Raw genomic sequence first — 12,655 nt, 5'->3', positions numbered from 1 at the left:
TTTTTTTGCAATTGGATGTGCGCCAAATGCCCCCTTGTTTTGTTTAATCAGGTCTCATTGGCAGCAGCTTCCAAAGATGTCTCTAAACTTTATTTTTGTATGGAGTGCAAAACAAAACTTTTCTGTGTGTGTGTTTATCTATATAAACTTTTTTTATGTTCAAGAACAATAAGGAAATACTTTTTCCCCACTATAAATATATAGGTACAGATTACGAGTGGAGCGCAAATGTTTGCACCCAAACGTTTAGGGGTTTATTGCAGGTGTTTGCACTCATCAGGCTTACTGCTTACTGCTTGTATTACGAGTTGAAAGTAAACGCAATCGTGATTTATGCTAGAATGATTACCGTGACTTCAGAGCTCTGATCAATTGTTTTGCAAACCTAAAAAGTTGCACAAAACAAATCAAACATACATTACAAAGGGCTTTAACATTGAGATACATACATATAGATGTTTAAAGATATATATGAATGTATATATATGTGTGTACATATGTATTTATGGATTTATAGGTGTATATATGTATTTTCAGACATATATAAACATAGAAATACGTATGTTGAGATATATATATATATATATATATATATATATATATATATATATATATATATATATATACAGATATATAGGAATATCTATTTAAAAATACTTAGAACATATTCTGCTATGTACATTGATTTATGAGATATTTACAGTAAATACTGTAAAGGGCTCCAATGCACATATATATATATATATATATATATATATATATATATATATATACTGTATATATATATATATAAGTGCATTGGAGCCCTTTGCAGTTAAGTAGATAAAAACATATTTATGCAATATTCATTTTAACAAACATTTTAACTATGTATTTACTGTAAATATATCATAAATCAATGTACATAGCATAATATGTTCTAAGTATTTTTAAATAGATATTCCTCTATATCTGTATATATATATATATATACCTATATATAATCAGATATATAGATGATAGATAGATATTGTACCAAAATACCATCAGATATATGTAGAAATATATATTTATGAATACATAGAACGTATTCTGCTACGGGCAGAACATTGGAATGTGAAATATTCATATTTTCATGTCGGGTAAGCGCACATGAGAATATGCATTCAGGTTTGCACAAGAGTGGGGCTTTCCCCCCCCCCCCTTTTTCTTCTCCATTGACTTCTATGGGGGAATATGTGAACGCACATGAGATATTCTAAGTTCAGCTTTTTGCACTCAAAAATAGTTTACTTTCAACTAATAATAGAGCGCAACTTGATGTGCTCAAAAAGCTTACTTCTAGACAATTAACGCTCTAGTGGGAGCGTTAATTAGCGCTCCACTTGTAATCTGACCCATAGAGGCCTACAACTGCTCTCTGGCAGGCGATGGATTAAAGCTCCCCTTTCTCTCTGGTAGCCAGAGGGTTGCAGCCCCCCTTTTGTTCTGCAGTGCACAATATGCATGCAGTCTTCCCTGCTGTCTGTCTCTGATAACCTGCGCTCTCTCAGAATCATTATAGATTATCAATATGCTCGCAGGCTTTCATAGTCACAAGAGATGGTTGCCGAGGTAACCAGGCCCAAGCAGGTAATCTCTTCCTTCTGCACAAAAAGGCTAAAAATAGTGACCGCACTGTGAATCTACGACACCTTCATTAGCGGAAGGACTTCCCATCAATCAATTTCTTTTGTACACAGGATAACAGCTTTTGCTTCAACATGGAATCACTGCTCTATTCACCACATTTCTAATAGACTAAATGTGCATTTTTTTCCATAAAAATGTAAAGATAAATAAATCTGACTCTAAACATTAATACTAGCATACAACAAAGGTCCACATAAATGTAGAAGATATTTAAGACACTGCAGTGTGGTATAGTATAGTTAACTTTAATGTTAAACGCAGGGAAAAAAGACATTTTTTTATTAGTTCACTCATCTGGGAATACTGGGAATTTTCAGGCTTATATTTTCTACATGAAATCTAAGGTTACGTTTTTAAATCTTCAATTAAACTATTTACAAAAAAACAAACCTTTAGTTTTGCAAAATATTGTAGGAAATATTCTGATACAATGTTATAAAACTAGGGAGCTAAATTGTTTGGTAAATTGTTATTTTACAACAATATGAAACAAATACAAGTGTTGGAAAGGACAACATTATTATTATTGAAAGTATTAACAGTGCTTCTTTAGAAAATACTAATATACTAATTTTTAGATCTAAAAAATAATTTAGAAAAGTGGTGCTCTATAAAAAAAAAATTATAAATGCTAATTTATGCTCAGGGTTGAAAAACGATAGATTACATAAAGGGATCCTCTATAATTATATCAGAGAAAAACAGCATCAGCTGGCATTCCTTGAAGATATACCATTATCTGTAATTGTCTATAACGGGGCATTAGGGAATTCTGTACCCAAGCATTTTGTATTTCTACACTTATCAACAGTGAAATACATAAATGAATACAAAGAGAAACAGCTGAGTATTATTACAGCTTAGAAGAAACTCATATGTATACACTATTTGCTTTCATCTGTATTCACCGAGAGCTTTTCGTCTCATTTGTCATTGGCCTTTAGCTTTCAACCCTGTCACTTGCCTTATTGGGCTTGCTATTTAAAGGGATATGAAACCCTAATAAGGTAGAACAATACAATATATGCAGCCACCAATCAGCAACTAGAACCTAGGTTCTTTGCTGCTCCTGAGCTTACCTAGATAAACCTTTCAGCAAAGGATAACAAAAGAAGGAAGCACATTAAATAATATAAGTAAATTGGAAAGTTGTTTAAAATTGTATGTTCTGTCTATCATGAATGTCTAATTATGACTTTACTGTCCCTTTAAGACTGAAGTTTTGTGTCATTTTATGTATCACAATTTCAAAATTCCACAGCCATTAACACCAAATGCCTCATTATTTATACTTTTCTGAATGCTTGAGAAACTTAATAAAAGATGTTCAAAAATGACTTTTCCCTGCTTGTTAGAGCTTTTTCAGATCAATTGTTACTAAGCCAAGATGATGCTTATCTTTAACCAAATGACTATACATTCCTGTCCATTCAATAAATGATATAGAGAGTTTTCATGGCCAGCTAACATTTTTCCCAGCAGTTTGATATACTCACATAATGAGTGAAATCAGTTATTATTAGGGTGACCATACTGCCGCTTTAAAAAGGGACACATATGAAAAATACACATGGCAGGGTTCTTATACAACACATTTCTTTAAACAGCCCTGAAAACAACCCTGACATATGTATTTTTCATATGTGTGCCTTTTTAAAGCGGCAATATGGTCACCATAGTTATTATGCCTCTAAGACTCGGATGCCATGCGTAAACTCCACCCACATTGTACTTACTGCCTGCAAAATCCCAAATTCATTAAAGGGATATGAAACCAAAAAATTGTCTTTCTTGAGTCATATAGAGCCTACAATTTTAAGCAAATTTCCAGTTTACTTCTATTATCTAATTTGCTTCATTCTCTTGGTATACTTTGTTGAAAAACCCCGGCAATGCTAGTTAACACATTGGGTTAACCAATAACATGAGACATATATGTGCAGCCACCAATCAGAAGCTCCTGAGCCTACCTACCTTTTCAACAAGGGATACCAAGACAACAAAACAAATTTGATAATAGAAGTAAATTGGAGTTGTTTAAAATCATGTGCTCTTTCTGAATCATAAGATAAAATAAAAATATGGGTTTCATGTCCCTTTAAGCATACTATAATTATTAAAAAACTACTAAATAACTATTAAACTCACACCACAGAACCCAAGGATAGTGCTGCAAACCTTCAGATAGATATTACTGTGAGTGGGGTCCTTTAGAGTTGTTCCTGGTAATGAGTCACAGCAGTGGCAGAATATAGAGGTTCATTAGAGGGAATTGTATTCTTTTAAGTATATTTCAAATGTTGCCCCATAGATCTGCTTGTATTTTCACTCTGTTAGATGTTCATTTCTTTATTAACGAATTGCAGAATATTTTAAAGGGCCACGGAACCCAAAAAATGTCCTTCATTATTCAGACAGAGCATGCCATTTTTAGCAACTTTCTGATTTACAACTTTTATCTCTTGGTATCTTTTGTTGAAATTCAGGGATGAAATCTCAGGAGTGTGCACGTGTCTGGAGCACTATATAGCAGCAGTTTTGCAAGAATATGATATATTTGCAAGACTACTAGATGGCAGCACTATTTCCTGCCATGTAGTGATCCAGACGCCTATCTAGGTAGCTACTTAAGAAAGAATACCTTGGGAACATAATAGATTTGATAATTGAAGTAAATGTAAAACATTTTGTTAGCATTGGACGTTCTGTCTATGCAGACAAAGGGGCTGAATTATTAAGCTCTGAATGGAGCTTGATGTCCCTGTTTCCGGGCGAGCCTTCAGGCTCGCCAGAAACAGAAGTTATGAAACAGCGGTCTAAAGACTGCTGCTCCATAACTTGTCTGCCTGCTCTGAGGCCGCGGACATCAATCCGCCTGATCCTATGCGATCGGTCTGATTGACACCCCTGCTAGCGATCCTGCAGGGGTCGGTATAGCACAATCAGTTTACAAGAACTTCTTGTGTAATGATAAATGCTGTCAGCGTATGCTGTCTGCATTTATCGATGTGCGGCGGACATGATACGCTACATTGTATCATGTCCGCTCGCACATTGATAAATTGGCCCCAAAGTATCCTATGCTCACACATATACAGTATAGTTGCATTTATCTTTAATTGTTGCCTAGCTCAAACATAATTTCTAGTAAGCAGGAAATTACTTATAATAAATAAAATAAAAACCTAAGACACACAAGGAAATTAGAAATATGCACAAATATGAAATATAGGCACACAATTTATTTTCATCTTTGGAGGTATAAACTGTTGATTTTCAAAGCTTAAAGGGACAGTCTACTCCAGAATTTTTATTGTTTAAAAATATAGATAATCCCTTTATTATCCATTCCCCAGTTTTGCATAACCAACACAGTTATATTTATATACTTTTAACTCTGTGATTACCTTGTATCTAAGCTTCTGCAGACTGCCCCCTTATTTCAGTTCTTTTGACGGACTTGCATTTTAGCCAATCAGTGCCCTCTCACATGAACTAATGCCCTCTAGCTGTGAAAACCGGTCAAATGCATTCAGATAAGAGGTGGCCTTCAAGGCCTTACCAATTAGCATATGAGCCTACCTAGGTTTAGCTTTCAACTAAGAATACCAAGAGAACAAAGCAAATTTGATGATAAAAGTAAATTGGAAAGTTGTTTTAATTGCATGCCCTATCTGAATCATGAAAGTTTAATTTTAACTAGACACTCATTTTAAATACTAACCTTCAAGCACCACCTGAACATAATCTTGTGCAGACATCTTATCATTGCGCACAAAGCACTGGTAAGCGCCACTGTCGCTTTTTGCCATCCCATCCATTATTAGAGTCTCACGGTTCACACCAGTTATCCGAACATTATTCCCAGGGTTAACAATTTCACCATTTCTGTACCAGGAAATATCAGGGTCATCTGTCCCAGTCACACTACATGACAAAGTAACCTGGCTTCCAACGCTGCTCTTTACTTTCCGAGGACTGATTGTGACCTTCAGAGGTTCTGCAATATTGGGATGTAAAAAGAATATAACATCAATATACACATAAATAAAACAATCTCTCATCAAGTAATTAAATATGAATACGAAAAATGTTCTATATATGATACTGAATACTGATACTAAAAATAATAAGCCATGGGCATTGTTTATGAAAAGAGTGGCACAACATTTTTTTCCCCTTAATGTTCATAATAAAATTGAAATGTTTACATAGAATAAATTTTAACATTAAAATACTAAATGTGACATTTGAATATCAAACATAGAATGATTTAAACTTTGTTAAAAAAAATCTGGCTTATTAATACGTGAACTGAGCATGTGTAAGATCATTAACGCTAGATAACAACTGTGCAAACAGGCAAGGAATAACACTTTAAACAGGCAACTGTGTGCTTTTGTCCTCTATCCAACCTGCAACTCTATGTGCGTAACTCTCATATACAGATTAGACACACATTAAAGTACAGATCCTCAGGAGCCGCAGAGAGCTGCTGGTCACAGTCGGAAACTACCGGTGAGCCAATCAGCAGCGCTAGTCACAGATCCTAGCTGTGTAACTAGCACTGCTGATTGGCTCAGTGCCAGTTTCTGCTCAAAATCAGCAGTTCTGAGGTTGCTGAGCCGTACTTTAACTATGTGATTAACCCCATTTGTGCAGGGTCAATAGTGATAAAAATGTCATGCTCTAATGAACTGGAGCGGGCAATTTTTTTCTATCTCCCTGTTTGACCGAGAGGGACAAAGTACCCCTTACATTTGAAAGTAGAAAATTCCCTCATGTTGCAGATCTCCATGACAACTAGAGATTACCTACACCTACACCATGGGTTGAGTGGGGCTATTACAAAGCCCCCGTCTTACCATTTAATTAATTTAGAGAATGGTGAGACATCATTTGAAAAAGTGGAATACTAATAATTTGAATGAAGGGTCACACGCCCCTCTAATTTGCAGGTGATCACCTTGGTGACATGCCCAGGTGGTTATATGAAATAAAATTAGAGTATGGGGTATCACATCTGTTGCCCCTACAATACATTGAGTGACATGCAGTTCCTTATTTGAACATTGTAAGCCTCCTCTTTCAAATGAGTAGTTCTATGCCTGTCCTCCTGGCATGTTATTGTCAGAACAATGCTAAATACCTTACAACATAGGTCCTATTTTGGAGACCCTAGGGATTCTATAGAGGCACTTATCATCCTTTTACATATATTATACCACTCCTCATTTAGAAGAGAGTGTGCCCCATTATTCAAATTGGGGGTCTCATGTCATTATAACTATCAAGTTATGGAAAATATGATCACCTGGCAGTAACCGTCCACTAGCATAATTTGGTTGCATTGTTGATATCATGGTTCATAGAAGCTTAATTCTCTCAACTAAAAAAATATTCCAGGTATCCAAATAAATGGGATGACTGGGTGTAAAAGTATAGATGACATCTTATAAAATTATTTGTTGAATTTATCTTATGTTTGGGTGTTACTTTTTTAATGATTTTTTTACTATACAAATTGAATTATAGACAAGTGTATGCAAATGCATACTTTATCAAAACAGGTTGTCACCCCCCCCCCCCCCAAAGTAATTTGAACTTTGTTGGATTTAAAAATAGTATTGAATACTTTTTTATGCTTAGATAAATGATTCCTTCTCATTTTCTGTATAATTTGTTGCATGGTACAAATGCAAAAGATAATCAAACAACAAGAGAGGTGCAGCGTGTGTGTATCTATAAAGACAGCTCATCAGCAAATCACACTAAATACTGGGTACTCACATTGAGGGAGAGCACCCTATTGTGCTATTATGTGTAGGCTGGATATTTAACAGCAAACCAGCTAACTGTACTCCGGTTCTCAGGAACACAGGATCCTCAGATTCAAGCCGTTGGTATTACCAGGCGCCAATAGGTAGCTAAAGCTCATCAGTTTCCCTGTTAAATATCCAGCCTGCGCATAATAGCACAATAGGGTGCTCTCCTTAAATGTGAGTACCCAGTTTTTAGTGTGATTTGCTGATGAGCTGTCTTTATTGTTACACACATGTGGTGTCTCTCTTGTTGTTTGATTAACTTTTATAATAATCCCACTGCAAGTGGGAGAGGAGAGTGCAGCATTTGATCCAGTTGGGAGTATCGCAAGAGCACCCCTTTCCAAAGAAGATTGGATGCTTGCCATTTTTGGAACATTGGACTCTGCACTGTACTGTAACTATAGTTAATCCAGTTTTAACCTCCCCACTCCATAAAGTTGGTTTAAACGCATCTTTTGTATTTATACTATATTATAAGCTTTGTTTGTATTAGTGTGCCCCCTATCAATAGTGTCAAGGTTTGATCAAAACTATTTGTTTTGTTTTTCTTTTTTGCATGGTACAAATGCACCATAGAAACCTAAATTGTGATATTTTGGAAACTTGAGCTAATTATTAATTGGACATCCCAGCCAAAGCTGAAATTTACATCAATCCATTTCACTTTTAAATAAAAACATTTTTGCAATATACTTGGATTAGCAAAAATGTTTCAAATAAAAGTTCTCACTGTTTAGTTCGTATTGTGTATGTGCATGTGAAACATATCTAAATATGATTCATACACCAGCGTTTTAAACAGTGTTTCTGTTCAAAGAGCTGGTGGTGGTATCTTGTATTGTGATGAGAATGATTTAGTTTACATTATACAAGTCACTGCCAGCTCTCTGAGCAGACACACAGTGCTGGTGTATGGATCATATTTAAATATGCTTTACTTGCACATGGGCTGTAAAATTCACACTAAAAAGCAGTGATAGCTTTTACTAGAAGTATTTTTGCTAATATATGTGTATTGCAAAAATAATTATATTCAATAGTGAAATTAAAGTGCATTTCGATTTTGGCTGGAATGTCCCTTAATGTGAAAGTGTAAAGTGTGAGTTTCAAATATTTAGGAAATAACTCTGATGCTTGTCTCATGTAACATTGTTTTTAAATTTCAAAATATTTGAGTATTATGTCATCTGTATGAAATAGCAGCTATTATACATGTTTATTGTGTTGTGTACTTCATTACTATTGCTCATTAGCTGATAGGTGCTTTTTGCTAATGATTTTTGTTTGATAGGTACTTATTGGTTGATATGTACTTCCTGTTAATATGCATTGGCTGATAAGTACTTCATGCAAATCCTCATTGGTTTATGGGTGCTTTCTGTTAATGATCATTGGTTTAGAGGTACTTCTTGTTAATGCTCATTAGTCCATAGGCGTTTCCTGTTAATGCTCATTGGTTTATATGTGATTCATGTTATTGCTCATTGGATAATAGTTACTTATTTTCAATGCTCATTGGTTGATAGGTACTCCGTGTTAATGATCATTGGTTTATTGGTGCTTCTTGTTGATGCTTATTAGTTTATAGGTGCTTTCAGTTAATGGTCATTGGTTTAGAGGTACTTCTTGTTAATGCTCATTGGACCATAGGTGTTTCCTGTTATTGTTTATTGGTTGATAGGTACTTATTTTTAATGCTCATTGGTTTATAGGTGCTTCCTGTAATTGCTCATTGGATAATAATTACATATCTTCAATGCTCATTGGTTGATAGGTACTCCCTGTTAATGCTCATTAGTTTATTGGTGCTTCTTGTTGATGCTTATTAGTTTATAGGTGCTTTCAGTTAATGGTCATTGGTTTAGAGGTACTTCTTGTTAATGCTCATTGGACCATAGGTGTTTCCTGTTATTGTTTATTGGTTGATAGGTACTTATTTTTAATGCTCATTGGTTTATAGGTGCTTCCTGTAATTGCTCATTGGATAATAATTACATATCTTCAATGCTCATTGGTTGATAGGTACTCCCTGTTAATGCTCATTAGTTTATTGGTGCTTCTTGTTGATGCTTATTAGTTTATAGGTGCTTTCAGTTAATGGTCATTGGTTTAGAGGTACTTCTTGTTAATGCTCATTGGACCATAGGTGTTTCCTGTTATTGTTTATTGGTTGATAGGTACTTATTTTTAATGCTCATTGGTTTATAGGTGCTTCCTGTAATTGCTCATTGGATAATAATTACATATCTTCAATGCTCATTGGTTGATAGGTACTCCCTGTTAATGCTCATTAGTTTATTGGTGCTTCTTGTTGATGCTTATTAGTTTGTAGGTGCTTTCTGTTAATAGTCAATGGTTTAGAGGTACTTCTTGTTTATGCAAATTGGTTTATTGATGCTTCCTGTTGATGCTCATAGGTTAATATGTACTTTTAATTAATTGGCTGATAGGTTCTTCCTGTTAATGCTCTTTGCCTGAATGTCACTTCTGATTAATGTTCATTTGTTTATAGGTGCTTCCTTTTATGGCTCATTGGATAAAAGGTACAGCTCTTCAATGCTCATTGGCTGATAGGAGCTTCCTGGTAATGATGTTTGTCTCATAGGTACTTCTGATTAATGTTAATTGTTTTATAGGTGCTTCCTGTTATTGCTCATTCGTTGATAGGTACTTGTTGATAATGCTCGTTGGTTTAGAGCAGGGATGGGGAACCTTGGCCCTCCAGATGTTTCAGAACTACATTTCACAATTTTCCTAAGCATCATGGGTAATGTGGTGGTTCTGAAACATCATGAGAGCCAAGATTCCCCATCTCTGGTTTAGAGGTACATCTTGATAATTCTCATTGGTTTAAATGTGCTCCTTGCTATGGCTCATTGGTTGATAGATGCTTCCTGTAAATGCTTATTGGATAATAAAAACATTTTTGTCAATGGTCATTGGTTGATAGATACTTCATGTTGATGTTCATTGATTGACAGTTACTTCCGGTTAATGCTCATTGTTTGAGAGGCACTTACTGTTAATACTCATTGGTTCAGAGGTACTTCCTGTTAATGACCATCTGTTGATAGGTTCTTCTTGTTAATGCTCATTGTTTGATAGGTACTTTCTGTTAATGCTCTTTGGTTGATAGGTGCTTCTTGTTAATTGCCGTTGGTTGATAGGTACTTCCTGCTAATTCTCAGTGAGCATTTGGAATAAGGACCTATAAGCCAGTTAGCATCAGTTTATTAGTATATTAGTTTATATATTTACATGTAAATCTTTTTCTTTTAAATAATGCTGTTTTAGATAAATAGCAGAACATTTTTGAGAACAGTATCCCTTTTAGTAAATTTAAAATTGCATTGCAAAACAGTAGAGGTAAAGGTCTTTTTCACAAAAAAACAAATCTACAACTCTTTATAATTACAGTGAAAACATTTAGAGCTATATTACAAGTGTAGAGCTAAATTATTACACTCCCGCAAACAGGTAAATTTGCCCGTTTGCGGGAGCGCAATAATTATCCAGCCATTACAAGTGGCTGGTTATTGCTACCGCAAGCTTGCGCTAGCAATAAACACTCTGAATATTAGCCAGAGATTAGATCTTGTGTCTTCCCATAGACAACAATGTAAATATATATTTATATGATTGTATACATATATATTTATGTGTTAATATGTGTATATATACACTTTAACATATAAATACATATGTATATATTCATATTCATATATATTAAAAATGCTGCCCATCGCTGCGCTACATACCTCTTTTGATGCGCCTAGGAACCTATGGAAGCGCGCTCTTGTGAGCACAACACTAACTAGCAATACAAACATGAGCTAGCGTTTGCATTGCGATTAGCTTGTAATACCAGTGCACATTATTGTGCGCTGGTATTACAAAGTAGAATGCTAATATCGCTTGCACGCAAAAGATATTTAGCGCTCCACTTGTAATCTGGCCCTTAGTTGTTTTCCAGCTGTTGCTATAACAGTTATTACATATTATCAGTACAAATATTTCTACAGAATGCACAAGTGGTGAGAAATATATTAAAGGGATACTAAGCCCAATTTTTTTTCTTTCATGATTCAGATAGAGAGAATGCAATTTTAATTTTTTTCTTTGTTCTATTGCTATCAGTAGGAATGTAAAGCTCAGGAGCCAGCCCATGTTTGGCTTAGAATCTGGGTTATGCTTGTTTATTGGTGGCTAAATGTAGCCACCAATAAACCAGCAATATCCAGAGTGCTGAATCTAAAATAGGCCGGCTCCTAATCTTTACATTGCTATTTCTTCAACAAAGAATATCAAGACAATAAAGCTAATTTGATAGTAGAAGTAAACTAGAAAATTGTTTATAATTGTATGCTCTACCAGAATCATGGAAGAAAAATGTTGGGTATAATTATTTCATTATACTTACGTTTTACATACAAGGATCCAATAACTTCAGCAGTGCCATAATTGTTCCACACTTCACAAACATAACTGCCAGAATCAGATGGTCGCGTGTTCTCGATTAGTAAACCCACAATGGTGTGCTGAATCCGGCTGTCTGGTTCAAGGAGAACGCCATCCTTTAGCCAACGGTACTTTGGTATTGGGTGTCCAGATGCTTTGCAAGGAAGTTCCACTCGCTGTCCTGTCATGGCTTTACGATGCTCAAACCCATCAATAATAGAAGGGGCTGTGTTAGTTGGATCTGTAAACAAGAAAAGTTTAAAACTATGCACTTAGTATTTATTAATAGATACAGATATTAGTTGTTTTGATTATATTTAAGGACCATATTCAAATGAATGTAGTGTTAAGGAATAGTCTAATGTAAAAATCATTTTTGCACTGTATCTCCAGAACAGAACACAAATGTTGATTAGCGAGTCATTAACTGCCACATTTTATATTAGCATTTCCCTCTTTGCTTCTAGAGAGGGCTTCAAAATGGCAGTCAATGTGTTAAGCCTCTCCCTAATACATTTCTTTTCTTCATGCACACTAATGTTAACCATTTGTCTGCCCTTACCTGTAAGCCCTAACTCTAAAGTTCCCATAATCCTTACTATTAAACCTTTCCTTAAAAATGACTTGGTCAGTGGTCACTTGGCATTTAAAATCAGTGAAATCATGTGAAAAAGACACGTACCAAAAAGGCTTATCCATGT

The 12,655-nt window shown here is 35.0% G+C and overlaps 1 protein-coding gene across 1 annotated transcript in view; it reads right to left on the bottom strand.

Annotated features, from left to right (window-relative positions):
* DSCAM (DS cell adhesion molecule) overlaps positions 1 to 12,655 on the bottom strand; it is a 717,945-nt gene that overhangs the window by 508,495 nt on the left and 196,795 nt on the right. The window contains exons 4-5 of the mRNA XM_053705914.1: positions 11,917 to 12,195; positions 5,396 to 5,671 (exon numbers count right to left, since the gene is read on the bottom strand). Coding sequence (XP_053561889.1) covers positions 5,396 to 5,671; positions 11,917 to 12,195 — 555 coding nt within the window. The remainder of the gene's footprint in view (positions 1 to 5,395; positions 5,672 to 11,916; positions 12,196 to 12,655) is intronic.

This window comes from Bombina bombina, chromosome 3 (assembly GCF_027579735.1).
Source record: "Bombina bombina isolate aBomBom1 chromosome 3, aBomBom1.pri, whole genome shotgun sequence".
NCBI classification, from domain to species: domain Eukaryota; kingdom Metazoa; phylum Chordata; class Amphibia; order Anura; family Bombinatoridae; genus Bombina; species Bombina bombina.
This window is presented reverse-complemented; position numbering and strand designations above follow the sequence as displayed.